The sequence below is a fragment of the Melopsittacus undulatus genome, chromosome 8 (genome assembly GCF_012275295.1).
Source record: "Melopsittacus undulatus isolate bMelUnd1 chromosome 8, bMelUnd1.mat.Z, whole genome shotgun sequence".
Lineage (NCBI taxonomy): Eukaryota > Metazoa > Chordata > Aves > Psittaciformes > Psittaculidae > Melopsittacus > Melopsittacus undulatus.
The window spans coordinates 10,666,698-10,687,658 of NC_047534.1; the positions used below are offsets into that span (position 1 = coordinate 10,666,698).

At 41.1% G+C, this 20,961-nt stretch overlaps 1 protein-coding gene across 4 annotated transcripts in view; it reads left to right on the forward strand.

The window, feature by feature from the left end:
* Positions 1 to 331: 331 nt before the first annotated feature.
* Positions 332 to 20,961, forward strand: part of CREBBP (CREB binding protein) — a 99,241-nt gene continuing 78,611 nt past the window's right edge. For 2 of the 4 annotated variants that reach the window (XM_031052059.2, XM_005152485.3), the window contains exons 1-2: positions 333 to 548; positions 13,954 to 14,666. In XM_031052059.2, the coding sequence (XP_030907919.1) occupies positions 464 to 548; positions 13,954 to 14,666 (798 nt within the window). In that variant the 5' untranslated portion in view covers positions 333 to 463. Of the gene's footprint in view, positions 549 to 13,953; positions 14,667 to 20,961 lie in introns of all 4 variants that reach the window. The other 2 variants (XM_031052057.2, XM_031052056.2) reach the window with 2 other exon arrangements.

Here is a 20,961-nt window from a genome sequence, read left to right on the forward strand (position 1 = left end):
GGCCGCGGTTCAGGCCGCGGGCGGGGGCGGCGGGCGGGGGCCGCCGCGGGGCCGGGGCGAAACCCCCGGCGCGGAGGGGAGGGGACGGGGCGCGGCGGCGGGGCGCGAGCGGGGGGGCGCTATGCGCCCCGAGTGACTGCCTGAGCCGCCATCCGGGCACCTCCGCGGCGGCGGCCGGGCGGGGGGAAGAGGCCGGGAGGAGCGAGTCCGGCAGGGAGGGGGCGCTGGGCTCTTCCCCACCCCGCCCCGAACCCTCCTCCCCTGCGGCCTGCTGCGGCGGCGGCGGCGGCCCAGCTCGGGTATGGGGGAGCGGGGGCCGCCGCCGGTCGGGCACTGAGCGGCGCTGTTGCTCGGCGGTGGGTTCCCCTTTGGAGGAACGGGGAGAAAGCGAGCTTCACCCCCCCACGGGCTTCCCCCCTCGACAACGATTACCGGCTCGGCAGCCTCTCCTCGGCCGGCTACCATGGCGGAGAACTTACTCGACGGGCCGCCCAACCCCAAGCGAGCCAAGCTCAACTCGCCGGGCTTCTCTGCCAGCGATAGCACAGGTAAGGCCTGCGGGGCGGTGCGGGGGCGGCCGGGCCTCACCGGTGGTTCCCCCCCCCTCTTTTCTTTCCCTCCGGCAGGCGGTTGGGCCTGAAGGCCGCTGGGCCCAACCGCCCGCTGGAGGGAAAGGGGGGGGAAACCGCCCGCCCTTCGCCGGTTCCCGGCGGGGGTGGGAACCGGCCTGGCGAGGTGCCGGGAAAGGGGGGAAGGATCCCTCGCGGCGCGGCTGGGCCTTCTCCATTCGAAGTTACCAGGCGGGACCCGAACGCCAAGTACCGTCCCAGCTATAAATAGCGGTAGGGAGAGACGAGTAAGGACTTTTGAGTTGAATTCCCTTTCCTCCATCATTGACCACCACTTCTTCATTTTAATGGTGAAAGGGTGAAGGGATCCACCTCGGCTTGAGGGTACCCAGGTGAGAGGAGTGCCGGTAGGGAGGGAGAAAACCCGACCATCAGAAACACTGACTTCCCTGCTTGTTACACGGAGTGGTCCGGGTTTCTGTCTCCGCTTCTTAAAACCCCTACATTGCCCACAACTACAGCCCCAACGCAGTCAGTCTCTTCCCCTCTCCCTTTGCGTGCAACACACCATGGAATAAAAACTCCTTAATAGCATATTAACATTTTTCATCTCCCACCTGTAACCCTGGTGTAAGGCACTTGGCTTGAACCATTCCAAGTGTTTTCCTTTAAAAAACACAAATAATGTGTAGGCAATAATTGAAGTTGTGGGTTATTCGTGTGATGAAATAACCAGAAGACTGGCAGTCGCCGCGACTTGTCTTATTGTCGCGTAGTGTCTTCAGCTTGCCCATGCCTTTTTTTCCCTCAATCATAATGGTTTCATAGGTAATAAACCGCATCAAAATGTCTCATTCCCAGCAAGCATGTGCCCATTGTAAATACGCACGTGTGTGCATAACAGCGTGTGTGCATGTACTGATGTCCTTCAGTGTTCCAACTGTTTTAATCACTGAAACAGTGGCTTTGTAGGAACATGAAGTGTCTTGGACTTGCATTTCTGTTTTCAGAGATTAATGAATCTTTTTGAAGGGACAGTGATAAGTGCTGTGCCTGCTGTGTTTTTATAGACTGAAAACATTATTACTATAATTGGGCTGATAAATTGTGTGAGGTTTTTTCGGTTTGCTTAATCTGCATTTGGCAATAGTTTAGAGATACTTCAGTCCTTTCGGTTTGGGGGGGGTGTTAGAGAATCTTTTTCTTCTCAGCCTACAAATAAGCATGACAAAAAGAAATTGTATTTAGAGTAAGAACTGGCAGACAATATTTAGGTGAGGTCTTCTGATTAAACCATGCTAATCCTTTTCATGGAAGTGGTAGAATATCATACGGGAGGCTGATATGTGAGTTGCTATGAAGTGCACTGCAGTAACTTGGGAAAAGCACAGTTCTTTAATTCTTCAGCTAGACGTTTTAGACTCTACTGGTAAGCAGTGAAAGGTGTTTGAAGCGTTGTCTTTCTTGTTTTTTCTTTCTTTCTTATTTGAAGTTCACTTGGTCTGTTCTGGAATGCTTCAGCCATAATTACGTCCTGTTCAGCAAGTTCTCATGCATCTCAGTTAGCTCTGTGCAGTGCTAGATACGTAAACTCCAGCATCTGCATGAAGTTTTGCACGGCTAAGGGGGCCTTTGGTCGCCAGAAACAGCACACACCGTGTTCTATTAAACAAGTAGGAGTATGTCCGTAGTGTTCAGTTGCCATCCTGGTGTTCTTTAGGCAAAAATACCTCTGTTTGAGAGTGCAGGTAAAGTTAGAAGAGCCTTTTCCAAAAAACTCTCTGTAAGTTTGTTGCCAGTAGCTGCTTGTTGAAAGACTGCTGAACATTTCTGTGCGTTGTAGTAGGTAATACAAATAGTTGGTGTAGTGATTGCTCTCAAATACCTGCTTCTGAAGCTAAACTGGTCGGCTTCTTTGCACTGAAGCTTCAACGAAAAAGTTATGTTGCAACCTGGAAAGTTGCCTTTGTGAGCAGAGGTGCTCAGGGAGATGGGTTTGAGGTTTGTGCCCAGAATGAGTAGCAAGCTGTGTATTGGTTAACTGAATGGGAATGGCAGTCGTAAACCCGTGCTGTTTGCTGCTGCGGCAGCTTGCGTGACTGGGATGTCCTTTAAAAGATGCTGTGTTTGGCTCACTGGTACAGTTCTGTTGCTGAGAAGTACAGCTCAGAGCCTGAAGATACTTGTTACTGAGCGCAGTGGTGCCGTGGTGAAGGGTCTGGTGGCAGGTCTGAACATTTGGCAGAAAAGCAACTGCTTGTCCTTGTTGGTATTTTGCTTTATGCTTTGATGCAATGATGTTAAGCAACTCCTTTTGTCAGGGTAAATTTTAGCTGCCTTTAATCTTTCTGATAAAAATAGCTCCTCAGCTTACCAGAGCAAAGTTTATACGGTTGAAATTGGTCTGCTTTACGTTCTGAAAATGCACCTTTCCTGTTAAACAGCTAAATCAAATGTCTTAGAGAAGGGAGTAGAGATGAAAGGGTAACAGAAAAGTGAGCTGTGACCATTGCTAACTTTAATGGTAGTCCCGTTTTGCAGTTGGCCCGTTGCCCTTTGTGTCGGTAAGAAAGGTTGAGACTCATGGCTTGCTGTTTCTGTGCAGTATTGAACGAGCTGGCTCCTATGGTGAAATGTCCATGGGAAAGATTTTTTCCTTGTCTAGCCAGGTAAGAGTAGTGTGCTTGTCTAATTACCACTCTTAGATGTGCAATGTTTTTCATACCTGAGCACTTGTCTTCTCTGTAACTGTTGAGGCATTCTCATTTAGTGTGCTTCAGAATAAACCATGGACTTACAGAGAAATAGAATTACAGTAACTTTTGTTATGGCAATGTATTATTTTAACGTTGAGTGTCATGATTATGTTGTATGTTGCTGGCATTGGTCCTTGGGCAGAATATATAGTGAACTGTCAGCATTCTTTAGCTGGTCGCACTCTGAACTCTGTATGTGGATTGTGAGAAACCTGTTTGAATGGAGCAGCAGTGAAGCTGGTGCTCTGCGGGTGCCCCTTTGCTGTGGCTCTGTGGGTAGCTTGATGGTGGTCTGTGTTGCATTGCAAGCAAGGCTTCTGTCTGCATTTGCTACATACCCAGCAGCTTCTGCTCTCGTAGAGCTGTGCTAGGTCCAGGAATGACAAATCATGAGCAGCTTCAAAAGTCCACTAGAACTGGATTTTCACCTCGTACTTTCTCGTATGTGGTTTTTGTTGGGTGGTTTTATTGTTTGTTTATTTTTCCTCCATAACTTCAGCTCATAAACAGATTAAGCAGTATGGCTGCTGCTGCAAAACCTGCAGGCTGAGATCTCCGGTAATTCACGTTCTCTTTATGGCCTAGCGTGTCAGCGTCACAGTGCCCACATTTTCTAACTGGGGAAAGACTGGCCTTGTTGTACATGCCTTTGTACATGCTGAGATGAGTAGATCTCTGGCTAGCTCCCAGCAAGCTACAGAGCTGTGCAGGAGGGGGTTTGTGGCCCTACGCAGCCTAATTTGATCTTGCTCTCCTGCCGAAACTTAGATAGGTGTATTTCCGTGGATTTAGTTTTAAAAAAGGTGGATTACCTTTAAAACAAAGTAGCTTAAGGAGACACAGCAAGGCTTTCTAACCTTATGTTCACATAGTTAGCTGAGACTGCGAATGGACTGACGTCTCAGTGATCTAAAACCAGATTCTGTTTGTGCACATGGAAGTATTAGTATGTGTGTTTTAGGAGGGTTCATTCCCATGTAGCTGAAAAGTTTCATGGAAGTCTGTTTAATTAGTCTGCTCTTGGTTTATGGGATGTGTGCAAAACTTTGAGTGTCAGTTGCATGTTGTGACAGTAAGAATCACTTTTATACACATGCTTTTTTCCATCTCCCTGGAATAAGGAAACAGGCAATTCCATTAAGTGAACAAACCTGGGTTTGCAAGGTAGAAACTGGGGGAAGAAACTTTTCTTCTGAAAAGATGTAGGTGAAGGGATGTGTGTGGTTGTAATTATTTCACAGGGATGTCCTTTGTTTTGTAGTACTTCCCCTATTCCACCTAGTTACGGTGCAAAATGTGGTGCAATGTTTCATGGCTGTATCATTTCTTAAGACTTACTGTGTATGTGTACTTATGGAGATGGTGGATGGGAGATGATGATGCCAAGCAAAAATGTTTTCTTTGAGCTGTGTTATGTTTGATACAAGCTAAATTTTTTGTTCTTTCTTTTCTCCATGACTGACCTGCATAACTTCACACCTGCAGTTGTAATATGGGACAGCAGATTTAGAGGTTAGAGATTGGCTCATTTATTGAGAATCTAGTGCAGCTGATTTCTTATCGATTCATGAGGCATTGCTGACAGCAGGTTATTGTGTACTTTCTCATTGTTGGAGGGTTTTTTTATAGGTTTTTCCAAGGAGTTTGGCACTAACATCTGTGTGAGATGAAGAGCTGAGCAGATGATCTGCCAGCCTGATTTTAAGTGGCAGTCCTGTGGTTGCGACTGTTTCTTTTTTTGAAATTCATACTTTGAGTGACAATTGTATATGTACTTGGGAGTTTATCAAATTGGTTCCTTCCCCTGTTCATGACTTAAAATCAACTTGGTAAGGGCTGTTCTGCGCTGTGGCATATGAATAAGGCTGTGCTCAAGGGTTTGGTCTTTGTTGTACCCCAGAGATCTCCTGATAGCTTGTGAAATGATTCCCAGTTTTCTGTTGCAGATTATTCACTTTCCATTCTGGCTGAATATTCCTAGGAGTCAGAGTCCAGTGCCATTAATTATTTCTACAGCAACATACTGTGTTTCACTATTACGTCTGCAACTTCACGTTACAAAAAAAAAATCTACCTATTCTTGGTGTTTATTTCTATTAGTGATGCTGCATTCTGCTGTTACCTGCTAACAGAGCAAAACATGAACAAAAGTTTGTTAGCAAAGTACTGCAGGTTAATGTGAAATCAGAGTGGAAGGGGTAGTTGAAAAACAGGATTTGAAAAATTCTGGGGTTCTTGCACAATGAAAAAGCATGTGGGATAGCTTAGAAATTTGACACTTCCACCCTAATTTGGTTTACGCTTTCAAGAATTTTTGCTTTGTAAATCTTCCTTTTAACATATGTTATGTTTTCCATCTGTCTTGTCAGATGTCTAAGATACAGAGAGAACCTAAAACTTTTATTTGCAAAACTCTAATAGAGATGTCTCAACAAATATTATGAAGTATTGTGCAGAATCATAGTATGAATCAAAAGAAAATGGAAACTTCTCACTAGCAATTGGCAATCGTAACTCAGAATCTAAATTTCTTAATGTAAATCTTCAAAGCTTCACTTCATTTTTCCTGTCCTTTTGATCACTGCCATTGAGAAATAAGGACCTTATTTAGAATGTTGGATAAATACAATATCATTGACTTGCCGTAATTTTCTGTGTGTATATTTTTATTTATGCATATATAAGTCTAAAATAACCTGCTTCTCTGATGGTCATCTTTAATATTGTGGGAACTTCCTCAGTAAGACAGGGTTGTCAGAAGGAGTTTCTCTGAGTGACATGCTCCCTATTTTCATGGGCAGGCATTGTTCCATTGCTGCTGTTGGACATCTGTGAGACAGGCATCAGAGCTGGCTCTATTCTGTTGCACAGTGTCAGTGGAAAAAGGAATATTAGATTCTAGCCCCTGGCTGTGTGTATCGCACCTGAAGGGCATGAGCTTCTCTCTTGCTCTGCCCACCTTTAGCACTGCTAGTATTTTGATAGCTGTTGTAGTGGGTGTTGATGACGTAGCTTCTGTGTCATCTCCTGTAGTTTCGTCTAATGGAGCATAGAAATGTGCAAGAAACTACAGCTCAGTAAGTACTGAATGTAAATCTGTTTTGTAGTAGTTATAAAGTTTATTCCTAAGGTTCATAAACTCCTTTAAGGAAAAGTATTAATGAGAATGGTTCAGAACAGCCTTATCTATGAAATTAATGCTATAAAGTAAAAGTAGATTTGTGAGGGCATTGGGATTTTTGTATTCAGGCAGTTACGGTTGGAAGATTTTTTTGAGTGAAATATATAAAAATCATTAGTTTTAAGTGGATGTCTACTGTTGCTTCCTCATGCACATTTGGTTTATTTTGTGTTGTGTTCTTACTCAGCTGAATTTGAGCAGCTAGGCAAATGATCCTTTACTTATAATTTGGTATCAAAAATGAGAAGGAAAAAGTGGCATTAAAATAACGAGAAAGGAAACATGCCTTTTGTAGCTATTATACATCATAAAGGAGACACATTTTTGCCTGTGTCTTAGTAATCTTGCATAACAATTTTTGGGTTTGTTTCATAATGTTACTGCAATTACATATAAATCATTGCTATTCTAGTCTTGACAGAATAGATGTGTTCTGCACTTCTGTTAAGGAAGATGTGTAAAGGTATGAACTTCCAGAAACAGAGTTATGTAGCTGGAGGGAGTGCTAGAAGCAGCCTGAGCTAGAACTGCAATACATGTGTGGAGTTCTTGGCACCAGTGCTGTCTCTGCAGGGAGGACGGAGGATTGAAAATTTAAAATCTGAAACACCTTGCATTGACCTTATATTTAATACAAACTCTATGGCCAGGGAATGTCACAGTTAAAATTAGTTTGTTAAGATAATTCACATCTTCGTGCATTATCTGCTGACTTTTTTCCAGATTTGGGGTGAGGGTGGCACAGCTGTGATGTAAAGCAGTTGATTTGTCAATTGTGTGAGCTAACTGATGGTATTTGCATGCAAACCCTCTTTTCTGGTACAGACCGTGATTTTCATGCTTTCTTAAGTGAGTGTCCATTATTAATTATTGGACTCACAGATGATTCTTCTTTAAAGGGTCATCCTGAACTTAAATGTTTGTCAGCTGTTAAATAGGGCAAGAGAAAAGATGTGTGCATTTGTGATGGGATGAGAAGGCAATCTCGTTTCTCTTAATGTGCTCCAGGAACACTGAAATATTTAAGCTTCATCAGGATGATCTTGTGAATGAGAAGCGGATGTTACCAGTGGGGCAGTCTCCTGGTCTGTAGGCAGATTGTCTCCTATTCTTTTTGTCTAGATTTGTGCTCTTATGGCAAAGAAAATTACTGAAGCCTTTTGGTCAGTAAATGTGTGCAGCCTGATTGTCACCCACAATGTGACAATAGTAATGTCTGTGTTGTAGATGCTACTGGCTAGGATTTAAAGTTACTCACAATAATGGACACAGCAATGGTGTCAAAATAGTGAAGACAGCTTAAGAAACAGTACAGAGGAAGAAAGGTTATTTAGAGGCTCTGCAGGATCACAGGAAAGCAAAGTCAACCCATCATTTGCCATCCGGTGCTTCCAAGAACAAACGAGATTGAGCACTCTTGTTGGGCTGCTTCTGCTGCACACTTTTGGGGTTAATTTGTATTTATTCTCATCTGGCATCTGGGAAGAGATGAGAGAGTATCTTCTTACCTGAATGCACTCCTCATATTTGGTTCTGTATGTTAACTTCGGTTCCAAATGCATTTAATGTGCCCTTACTTTACTTGAATGTTCCAATATTAAAACCAGTTATTTATTTAATAGAAGGGTAGATCTGAAAACAGGAATTATTCCTGGAAGAAGCTAATGTCTTAGGTTTTCTGGACCTTCAGCACAAATTGTATTTTCATTATGAGCACAGCAAAACAGAGATGATGGAGACAATTTGGATAAGTACAGGGTAGAGAAACCCGAGGATATGACATTGTAATACACAACATGCAAGGGGAAGGAGAGGTTAGGAAGTAAACTCAGTGTGACCAAGGAAGGATCTCAGTTTATACTGTTCTGTCTTTAGGGGGTGAGAAGAAAGCTGGGGGCAGAACAGTTGGTTGTCCCCCTGTCAGGTAGTTGTTACCACACACTTCATGTGTGGTACAGGAGATACAGACACTGCATTTTTTCCCCACCCTGACTTGCATGCCTGGTGTTTGGTCCAGTGTCAGAAACGTTTTTAAAACTGAGTCAATAATACTGGTAATACTGCGGTAGAGGTTCCATGAGAACTCATTCTTTCTCATTAGCTTCTTGATTTGTTTGCTCTGTGTAATGAGCTTCAGTTTTGAAAAGTCACTTAGATATTAGAGTCTTACCGAAATGCATTTGAGGAGATTTTAGGAGCTTGTAGCTACTATAACTAGATTTTAAGCTGCTAGTGTCCCTTTTGGCTATTGGGATGCACAAAATGGATCTCATTTAATTGATTTTTAGGAACTGTGTCACTATTTAGTTGTGTATCTGTTCCCTGAATGGTATCCATCTTATGGAGAATCATGCTTGCAAGAAGACAAGTTGCAAAGTAAGCATGGTAAGAATGAGTAACTCCCCAAACACACCACACCTTCCACCCCCCCCCCCCCCCAAAAAAAAAAAAAAATCCCAGCCATAGGAAGGCAAGAAAAGGTGTTACACCCATTTTCAAGAAAAGCTGAAAGTGTAATGCAGTCAACTACAGGCAAGTCAAATTCCCATCCTGGGAAGATAGGGGAGCTGGAGTGGATTTAGTGAAGGGCTGCCAAGGATGTCAGGGCCTGGGCTACAGCCCTCCTGATGTCCCTTCCAACTTCAGTGTGAGCCTGTAAACGAGAGAGCACTGTGATAATTATTCGAATGAGTTTCTTAGAGGCAAATACTTAGAATGCCTTTAGGTGAGGCTCATTTCTGTTTAACAGTGTACTTGAATTTTGACTGGTCTACTGACTTAAGAGCAAGCAAACCAGACTATTTCTTTCTCATCCCAAATGCAAGTGGTTCATAAAGATCAGGCATAAATAAATAAATTTAGTGAAATACCCCAGTCTCTTTATCATGCAAGCCATAACTTGTTGGGACCCAGCCAAGTGTCTGCTCTTGGATCTCTCATTTCCTCCTCACTGCCCTCCACCCAACCGCTGGGGTCTCCTTGGCCCAGCCAGGTCCCTCAGTGCTGTCTTTCTCAACCTGGTTATTAAACATAATCTTCTGAAAGTCAGGGTCAGTTTGCAGTCTCTCTGTGTGTCTTGTTAGGTTAAGATGCTAATGTAAAGTTTGTTCTACAAATACGTTGTTCAGTTGCTCTAAAATATTAAATGTGCTTATTATCTTCTATGAAACAATAAATTACAGAATCCTCAGACCTCGAAAGGAGGTTGGAATGGATGTGTAATTCCTGACTGCACCAAACAGTATTGCTATTGAGTTACCTGACATCGAATTTTAGGGAATGACTGGAGCTCTGAACTGTTGAGGCTTTGTCTGCTGGGGTCTGGCATGATTGAAAGAAGCCTTACAAAACAAAATTGGGCTCACTGAAATGTAACAGCTATGTTGGCATGAAAGAAAGGCACAGTGAAAATACTGCTTGTATTGCAGTGTGACTTCAGTGTCTGCTCTGTGGAAGGGCAGTCAAAGGTTTGTAATGTGAAAACTACAAATCGCGTTTCAAGTGGAGATTATGCAGGAAGAAATGAAACTGAGTTTGATAGTTCTTCTGCTTGCTGTGTGGTATGTTTGAGATAATAAAACATATATTAAAAATACCTTACAATGTTTGTCACCTCTCAATGTTGAGCTAAAGAGAGGGGGAAATTGTGACATTGAAACAAGTTAACTGAATATTTATATTAAGAAAGTGTTTCCTGATAACAGTTGCAGGTAGTCATACAGCTGAAAATGCTCTGCCTTAAGAAAGCAACACAGTTTGTTGCTGAGAAGGCTTAGAAGGAAATGGAACATCTTTTTTTATTCTGGTTGTTGAAAGTGTTGTCCAGGAAGGCAGAAAACTGTGACATTTAAGCTCATAAAACTGAAATTAGGAGAGTGTGTGTCTCAAGTGTGGTTATCTTTATGTGTGAAGATAGCTGCTCAAAGAAGGCAAAATTCTCAAATTGGAAAAGGAGCCTTTTGGAATGAGTGGGGGTGTTGTAGCTGCCTTGTGGTTTTCCATCCCTTCCGAAAGGACATGTTATCTCTGGATTTGGTGCTCTCCTGTTAAGAGGACATTTGTGTTTATGTAATAGAGGTAATGAAAGGTGTGAGATTTAGGATCAGAAGTGCTGTGTTTAGTGATGAGACACTATGAAGTGGGTCTCCAAAGCCTTAGGCAGTTCTGCTTTCACAGGCACTGAAACTAGATGTGTGTGCCTTACTAGTTAAGGGAATCTAACCTTTAAAATGAAGACTGCTTTCACTGTTCTATTGCATGCTAGTTGGGTTTGAGAGATGGAGTAGGTACAAAGCTTGGTAATTGGGGTGGGATTCTTCAGTGTAGGTGTTTTTTGAGCATTGCTTCAGATAACTGTGTAAAGGCAAAGGCATCTCTTGATTTTTGGACTCTTGGTAGCTGCCATAGAGATTGACATAGTCAAAGCATTGAGAATGGAAACAGTTACATTCTTCTGAGAATGGGGGGCTGAGGTTATTTCTCACTTTGATACCAGTAGAAGTGGGCCACATTCTTCTTACAGCAGATTTTTACATGTGTATAAGTAATTTATTATTTCTATAACTGCCAAGACAGTCTTTTATCTTTATGGGTCTGTTGCAGACATGTTCAAGTGGACTTTTGTTTTCTGTTTTACAAGTGTTGTAAAAAGTGTCTTGTGTTGATGTTTTTAATGTGAAGGACTGACTAAAATATAAAAGCAGGAAGATTAATAGTTGCCTGTATGTTTGGATACTCAGTGAGTTTTTACACTGCCACCATGCAAAGCTGTTTACCTGCTTTTTATTTTCCTGCTGGCAGAACTGTAAACTTTCCATGCTTAACTCTAATGTATAGCCTTCTTACAGGAGCTTAAGAGTTGTAGATAATTTTAGGTTTTAAGAGGCAGTATTCCCAAATGGTTTTTTCAATCTTTTTGTAAACTGCAAAAACATTTCCAGCTCTTGGCTCTGGTGAGACTGCTAAGAGTCTGGCCAACCAAACAAAAAAGATTTGAGTACTTGTACTCCAGCATCCCATTTTCAAATGCAACTGGAAAAAAATGCTCTTCTTTTTTTAAGCCACAGCACCATCTTCCCATTCCACATTTTGTCACTTCTCCTCTGCCCCTGACCCTTTTAGTTATGAAATATTAACAATTTTGGTTCAGAAGCTTGGGAAAACATAGTTTCATGGGATTATGGAAATTGTCAAATCAAGCACTGTAAATCTTGAACTTTCCAGTGAGCTGGGATGAAAAGCTGTTTAGCAAAAGTGGCAAAGCCTCAGCCATAGACTCTGTGTCACCACCTTGGTGACATGCAGACAGATGGCTTTGGTCTTGCTCCAGGCTGCAGCCTTTGGTGTGCAGGGACATAGGCTGTGCTATGGGGGCCTGGGACTCTTGTGGACAGGTGGGACCTGACGCTGAAAACAGGCAATGGAGTTTTCATCAGGGGAGTTAGAGAGGGATGGAAGGCTACAAATAGTGAAATTGTGGAAGAAGGAAAAGTAGAATCAAAAGATATAGTAAGAGACACAAATTGCAGCATCGTGTTGAGTAGCTGTGTGGGAAAGAGGAAGTGAAGCAATTACTGAAGGTATACCAGGAATTTCTGTGAAGATGAGCTGAAAAGGTGAACTAAACAAGAGAAGGGAAAGATGGCAAGTAAGAGAGAAATAAAAAATACTTTAATGAACCTAGCTAATGAAAATGTTAGTTACTTGCCTGCTTGAAAGGGCATAGCTCTGTTCCTGAACTGGGATGTATTTTGTCACAACTAACTTCTGCCAGCCTGGAAAGCATCTTCAGAGCTGACTGACCTCAGTAAGTAACAATGACAAGATGTGGGACTCCAACCTGTCATGAGCACCTCAAAACAGGCAGAATTCAACATTTTTGTGTGTGTTTACTGTGACTGTGTAATTCACTGGTCATAGCAATACATCTGAAAACTTCTGTTCATTTTTCTTCAGTGTGGCTGAATTGAAAACTTGAGTGCTGATAAAATGCATTGTGTTCAAATGTACTGAGGTGTATTGATAATGCATCCTGGTGTGGTCATACAGGTTATGTGTTGTTTGGGTTTTGTTGTTTCTTTTAAATGCAGTTAGAGGGGTTCATGCTGTCACTTAATGCCACTTCCGCAGCCTGAGCCCTACACCAGCTTTTTGCAGTTGAAGAGTGAGAGGTTTTCAGGGGTAGCTTGGAGGGAGCCAAAATAAAGTTTTCACACATTTCTATTATGATACAGTAAAAAGTGGCTGGTTTAGATCACATCCTTAGGCTGGAAAGCTTTTCTGACATGTGCTGCATGTTTGAACAACTACTCTGATGAATTGAGGCTAGTCTGTTTGTATGTATTGCTGTATGTACTTGTCCTTAGGTCTTCAAATATATAATTTGCTTTCACATGGAAGTACCTATATAAAGTGAGCTAACTTACTATTTTTAGATACATACTAAAATAATTCTTACACAGATGCTGCTTATAATGTGCATTAAAACACTTTGGTGAACTCGAGTTGCTCCTTTTGAAAACAAAATGAAAAACCCCCACTGCTTTTTATCAATCTGGATGCTCAGCCAGGCAGAACAGTTCCTTCAAGTGGCTTAATGAAGATTAGATTGATTTACTTCACTCATCTGGAGAGTGTGTGGATTACCTCTGTCAATATTGGGCATGATAAATGAGGACTGGGCACTTAAGAGAGCAGTTTGAATTATTTGAGCTGTTCAGGGATTGAGAGTGACTTGATTAAAGAGACATTATGATGAGAAAATGCTGAGCACCTTTTGGGATCTTCTAAGATAGTGGATCATGATGCAAATCAATAACTAGAAACTGATAATGCATGTGTTTATATGTGAGACTGGGATCAGACTATTGAAGAAGTAGTTGTAATCTTCTGATCAAATTTTGAAGCCTAGCTGGAGATGTTACTTGGCCATGCACAAACAAATTACAGGGTTGAGGTAGGATTGCTGGCTAAAGTGCTGGGTAAAGTGGCTTGGGATTATATAGGAGGTCAGAGAAGGTGATTTAATCATTCTTTTGGGAGAATAAATGAGTAGGAAAAAATCTCTTGATATTTCTGCTGCTTTCTCTTAGCTAAAACTTAGAGAAATTGAGGAGTTAGGCTAAATCAAATCATATATGTGCCACCTTAGTTTCTTAAGCTTGGTACAATGTTTTGTTAAAAATCTTGTGAAAAAACAACTTATTTGCTATCCTTATCCTGTGTGGTTGTGTGTGAGTGCGCAGTACATACCAAGAACTGTGCTTTCTGAAAGGCTCAGGAGTGTGTGTCGTGGAGACCCTCGCTTGCTGTTTGGGTTGTTGAACCTTGGGTAAAGTTGTACCTTAATGCATGTCATTGCTTAGGACTGCTGCAGAATAGTGTAGATAAGTGTTTTAGTTACTTTTTGTCATTTTTTTCTGACCTTTGTTTCTGTTTTTACTTGTAGATTTTGGATCCTTGTTTGACTTGGAAAATGATCTTCCTGATGAGCTGATCCCCAATGGCGAGTTGGGCCTTTTAAACAGCAGTGGGAACCTTGTTCCAGATGCAGCTTCCAAACACAAGCAACTTTCTGAACTTCTAAGGGGAGGCAGCGGCTCTTCCTTAAACCCAGGAATTGGAAATGTGAACTCAAATAGCCCTGTCCAGCAAGGAGTTGGTAGTCAAGTTCAAGGGCAGCCGAACAATGCTAATATTGGTAATCTGGGTGCTATGGGTAAAAGTCCTTTAAACCAGGGAGACTCTTCTGCTTCTGGCCTGGCAAAGCAAGCAGCCAGCACCTCTGGACCTACCACACCTGCTTCACAAACTCTGAACTCTCAAGCACAAAAACAAGTGGGGCTGGTGACGAGCAGCCCTGCAACATCACAGACTGGACCTGGGATATGTATGAATACTAATTTCAGTCAGACACACCAGAGCCTTCTCAACAGTAATTCTGGTCACAGTTTAATGAATCAGCCTCAGCAAGGACAAGGGCAGGTAATGAATGGATCTCTTGGGGCAGCTGGAAGAGGAAGGGGAGCAGGAATGCAATATTCTGCCCCTGCCATGCAGGGGAATGCAGGCAGTGTGCTGGCAGAGACTTTAACCCAAGTATCTCCACAGATGGCTGGTCACACCGGACTGAACACAGCACAGACAGGAGCAATAACTAAAGTATGTACAAATACTTTGATATATTATATTTATTGCACTTGTTTTTTCTCCATACAGGTGTTCAGAAAATTTAGTAGATTCTTTTCTGGAATAGAGCTAAAGAATGCACTTTCTTGAGTCTGTAGTTACCTGTTTCAGTCACCAGTGATACCATGAAAGCAAGATAATTGAAACAGTATTTCTCATGTAATAAAAAATGAAAGTGCTTTTTGAAAAATGCATCCTTAAAGTTAAAAGTTGGATAGTATCATAGCAGGGTGGTTAGAAATTAGTAGCATAATCCTGCAGAAAGGAATAGAAGATTACTTCTGTGCAGGATCTTGATTTAGTTGCCAGACAAATATATTTTCTAAAGCAATATGAAAACTTAAATATTTGTAATTGAAGGGAGAGGTGTAACAATTGGTCCCCTTGTCAAGGACCACTGTCAACAGCTGTGCAGTGAGTGTTTCCAAATCTAGAGGAACTGGACTGAAAACACCAAATTTCACATAGATTGTCAAAGTAATGTGAAGTCTGTGAAGGGGAAGGGCAGTGTTGGGGCAAGAAGTCCAATTCAGTGACCATTGCTGAGCAGCAGGGAATATATACACCTGAAAGTATCTCCCCCTACATGGAGCACAGTGCTGCTCCCTGCTTGATATAGTCCTTGTTTTTTAGTTCTTGAGCTTAGAGAAGTGTTTTGATTGCTGCTCCTCTTGTCTCAATTAGACAGCAGTGTGCCTCATCTCTTGGCTGTGTTGCTTTGGTACAGCGAAATTTTGTGAAATCTTGGTGGCAAACCCACCATATTCTGATATGTAGAAAAAGATAATTTTCCTATCTCTGATATTTTATCTGTTCATACATCACTAGTCATTGTCACTTATTAGCACATAAGTGTTAATTCATTGATGTGTTAAAAATAATGGAAAAAATTGCATTGCCTGATATGAAAGTGTGTCATCTCTGAAGAAATGCTGACATCACTGTGGAGAGCTATATGGTTAATTTTTATTTTTTAAAAATAAAAACCATAAGAAGTCTTCTCTCTGCAGTGAAGGGGACACCTTTGCTTAAGCAAGAGATGCTTGTGATCTTAGTAAAGGTGTAGCATATGAAAGTGGGTATGGCTGTTTCCGGCCTCCAAATTTGCTACATTGGTTATGTGAGGCAGGTTGGTGTGCTCATAGAGAATCAGCTTATCTTTCTTTTTCTTTCCTCTGAAATATGTGGGAAGAGTGACAAAACCTAATTATATGGCTTATTTCTATAAACTTCTGGATATCTAATTTCTTAGATTTTTCCTAGTCACTATGCAGTTACATAGCAAAGCTACTAATTATCTATGTGATGAACTAACCAAGTAGAATTACCTCAAAGCAAAGGGACTTGCCTGAGGTCTTCATCTTATGAAGTAATATGTGAGCCTGGTGGGGGGGAGGTTCAGTAATGTCTTGGTTTAAAATAAACAGAACCACCTTGGTAAGGAATAAGCCACCACTCAAATTCCATTCTTCAAGGACTTCAGTGTTAGCCTGATGCCAGCTGCAAATGGGATTCACCAGCTTGGGAAGGTGATCTGTACTTTCTCAGCACATGTTCAAGAAAGGGAAAAGTTAATTTGAACAAGAAATACACGGGAAAAGAATAGAGGAAGTATCCCAGTTACATAAATAGCTTGTCCTCATATGCAGTTCTGTGCTCCTGTACACCAGTGATGCATTTCCAAAAGACCAGAGCAAAAGTAGTGCTTTCAGAGTCCTTACACAGGAAGTAGTTTGGAGAAACAGGGAAAGTTGGGCTGCTTAGTGACAGAGCAGAAATGATAAAATGGTGCTTCTATGAAGGTGCATGTAAGAGAAAAGAGTTCTTAAAATTTGGCCAATTTATTAAAAATAGAAAAGATTGTATTTTCCAGGTCTCAACCTCTTGCTGAACAAGATGAGGCTTAAAAGATTTGTGGGTTTTGTTTTGTTTTTAAGTTTTTTTTATTTACAGCTTAATTTTGTCATAGTAAGACAGCGGGTGAGCACAGTGTTTTACACAAATATTTTTCGAACAAATTACTTGCTCCCTGAATTTTCTTCTGATAAGCAGAAGCATTCTCTTTTTTGCCATTTTCTCAGTTGGCATTTGAGGATTGGCATCCTTCTCCAGTCTCTTCCCATCCCCCAGTTTTTGTCCTGATAGAATGATCAGACATGATTGTGTGTTAGCTTTTTTGCTTATTGATGCTGCAGTTGTGGTGAAAGCTTTCAAGAAGAGTGAAGAAACACTTTAATCAGTCAGTTTCTCCTTCCAGAAACTGAAATTTCTGCTGAAGGAGACTGTGGTTTAATTTTTCACCTTCTGTTCCTTGATGTTTTCTACTTAATATATGCTGTTTAAAAGATTTGAAGAGCAGCAATAAAAGTGGTGAGGCAGGTGATTTACCTAATAGTGAATGTGCCTAACTTGGCTTAAAATGTAGCTGCCATCATGTTTGAAGATCTGTGTTAAGGCTGGAGATGAATTCTTGAAGGTGATGGCTGTAGCACTCTATCCTAAGGGAAAGAAAGGTGTGAAATACAAATGCAGAAAAAGAAAACATTTAAAAGAACTTTCTAAACCCAAGATTTTCTCATTCTGTTTAACATAAGTGATGTATATCACTGATTAAAACCTCATTCTAGTGTGGCTCAGAAGCCCATCTTACTCAATTCAGTGTGTTTATAGTGAGTATGTAGTACTTTTGACCCTTTATGGTTTGGATCTAGTTTGAAGCAAGACCTTGTTCATTGGTTGCTTGTTCTAATCTTTTTTTAGTAAATGACTAATCGAGGAAAGTCCATTGCTTTTTCTGTTTTTCTTTCTTGTGGTATGTTTTTATAAGCGTTCTTTCTAGTAAGAGAAAAAGGGAAAAGAAAACTCCTGATTCTCATCCCTTCACCTGTTCTCAGAAATAACTTGGATTCATTTCATCTGGAGCATCATAAGCCAATACTGCTAATTTTGAGCAGAACTTGCCATTTTAGGGCAGCTCTAGACAGAATGAAAAGTACACTAGAAGTGAGCATGGTATCTTGAGCTTGTGATCCATGTGCTTGCATAAGCTGAAAGTGGTGGTTCAGCCTTACCCCGAACCAGTTTAAAAGAGAATGAAGAATAACTGATACTCTATGTCAGAGGGCTGTAATGTGCTTGAGATCAAGACAGCTGTTTTGCCATTGGCAGGGAGAGATTAAAGCAAAATACTTCCTCAGTCTATACAGACGTGAATGAAGGATTTAATAGATGTCATATGGTCCACTCTAAAAAGCAACCTGTCAATCAGTGCAAGTTAGACAATACCTATTGTAGTCATAGTCGTGTTTTCTTGGGAGTATATGGCGTGTTCTTGATAGCCTACAATGTTTTTGGAAATGGGCAGTAGTGTAGTCCCTGAGGAGGATTGCAGTTTTGTGAATTAAAGCTACAGCTATTTACTGGATCAAGGATTTGAATTCTTCCTTGGCTGTGACTTTGCAGTCTGCATATTCAGATTTATTTAGAGCACCTGCTTTGTGGCGTTTGACTTGTCTGTGATCATCTTGAAACCTCTGAGGAAACTTCTCTTTTATCCTACTGTACATACTTCTGCTCTCTCCACTACCACTCCTTTCCTGTAACAGTTTTGCTTATAACTCTGGCATTGTGGCCCTGTTTTCTTGGATGACACTACAAGGATATTTTTAATTTGATTAGGTTGAAGTTCTTTAAGGTAGCATCTTAAAAGAGCAGCGGGTTTCTTCTTCAGAAAATTACCATTTGGCAGGTGTAAAGGAAAAGATCATTTTGTCACAGTAATTTACAGTAGTAATGTGCTTGTCCTCTTGCGTTGTGCCACGCTTTTTTGTGAAATCTATTAAGTCTAGAAAACATGTTAAGACCATCTTGAAAATCTTTTAAAATCAGAGTTAAGATTGTTATAGAACATGTTAAGCAGTAGCAAAGCTAAGCAGATGGTCTGTTGCTTCCATAGAAGTCTGCACATCATTGCAAGCATACTCTGTGCCTTAATACTCTCCTGTTGCTGTCACAGTTGCTTTTTCAAATGAGGGAGACAAAGCCTTCAGATAGTTCATTGTGACTGGCAAGAGCTTGAAGTTGTGTTCTGGAAATCAGGTATTATATAGTTTCTTTCTGAGATGCATTCCCCTCAGGCTGATATTGATGTCAAAGCTTGTGGAAAATCAGAGGAGAAATTCGGGACATTCCTATTTATTTTGTACAGTTCAAGCTTCTTTTTTGCACTCTGTTGAGAGTTTTGGACAGTGATTCACTTAATTGGTACTTTCATTCTTTCCCTTAAGAAGTAGTGCAGTCCCATTGAGATGAGTAGGACTCTTGAGTGTTTTGTTTTCCATGTGTTTCTAAGGTGTAATGTCTCCTTCCACAGTTCTGTAAAAGGAATCGCCTTTTCCTCACTAACTTCAGAGCTGTATGGCTCTAGTAAGGAACTGCTGATACCCAGTAGCAGGAACTGCTACTAGAAGAGAAAGAACAGGAGAAATTCTGTAGCTCTTTGTGACTAGTGATCTGCAGAAGCTATTGCTCTTAAGTGGCAATGAAACTGCAGTTGGCTGGGGGATCCTTTCAAAGTGTTTTTCTCTGTAGAACTAGTAAACCTACCTAAAGGTTAGTTTTCTTTCTGAAATGTGCAGTTTAATCAGACATGTTATTGGGCTCTGTATGCCCCAGTAAAGGATGGAGCTGTTTGGTCAGGTCTTAGTCTAAATCTTTACAGAAATCGGGAGAAAGTGGCTGTTTATTTTCATACCTAGTTAAAAGGATTACAACATTATTATTTTTTTTAATACCTGTCAAGATTGTAGATTTTAAGTAAATACGTTCTGCATATTTTGAGAACTCTGAAGGAAAATACTAGAGGCAAATATCACCAGTAGTAGGATTGATATAAAAATCGTAACAGCTTTGTAACCACTAACTGTGTGAAGTCAGGTCTGTTATGCTGGATTTTGCATGCAAGTTCAGGACAGTGTTTTAACTGTCTTGGCCTAATTTATCGGAATAGTGCGTGTTTTTACGTTGTTTTAGTCAAAAAAGCCACATGACAGTGCATATTGCAGTAGGATAAGTTTTTATACTGAAGAAGAAGAGGATCTCTTAGTAGAGGTGAACTTCAGAAAACAGTAAAAACTTTTTTTTTCCTTTTTTTTTGTCTACCAAGAGAATAGCCAGTTGTCTCATCTTGTTCATTACTCAGCTGTAAAAGTTGTTTCTAGGCCAAAAATGTTGTTTCTAGGTGTATACCTGTATACTACGTATGCCTCTGACAAGCACAGTTTACAGTTTTGCTTCCTGTTGTTGTTTCCCTGTTTTTTTGGTATTGGATATTAATCTTAAAGAAACAAGATAACTGCATTAAAGAGCAAGAATTCCTATACAAGACTGAAATTGTGTATGTAGCTATGTTACTTGATTGGAATATGTAGTGAGGAAAATTTGATGAGAAAAAACGCTAATTATTTAAAGAGCTCACCCAGCGGATACTGCAAAGTACCAGGTTTAGCTAAGCTTGCTGCTTGTGAATTAAGCCAGCTGAAGATGTTCTCATTCCTTTGCAGTTCTGTGTGTTTTAGCAAACTGCTGGTGCTGTTTGTTTCTCTGGTGACTCTCAGTCTGTCTGAATCCGCCTGAATTGTTCTTACATGACTTGCAGTTAATATGCTTGTCATCCTCCGAGTTGCCTGTCCTAGGCTGCCAAGCTGTCTCCTAGCAGACCATGTCTCTGGCAAACACAAGTAGCCAGTCCAAATCGTATTCCAAAAAATGCAGCTTCCCTGTTGCAGGGGACTCTTAACAAATGTTCCATACTTGACCATGGTTGCTTCATTCTCTGTTGAATAACTATCGCCAGAACAGCATTTTTACTGAGAAAAGACATATGTGCTTTTATAATAATACAAACAGAAGAAGGATCTCAATATATAGAGACACATAACAGCAAAACATACTGACTCCTAGTAAAATTGCAGTATCTGTAACATAGTTTTGTTTTGAAACATGACCCTGGAAAGTGGTGCTCCACAGATGAGTTTACTCTGATCTGTAGAAGAGATCTGGTGACTTGAAAAGCTTTCTTACCGCAACTGTTACTCATGGCACCTGAAATTGAGTTGTTTCCTATTTCTAGTACATGAGTTACATTTCATTTGTAGTTGTGCAATATCATTGAAGATCTTTGAAGTGATAGTCACTTGGCTGCTGTCTTCTACATACACTTAAGCAGCTATCTAGGTTCAGTTTGTCTCTACTGCTGCAAGGTAAATAC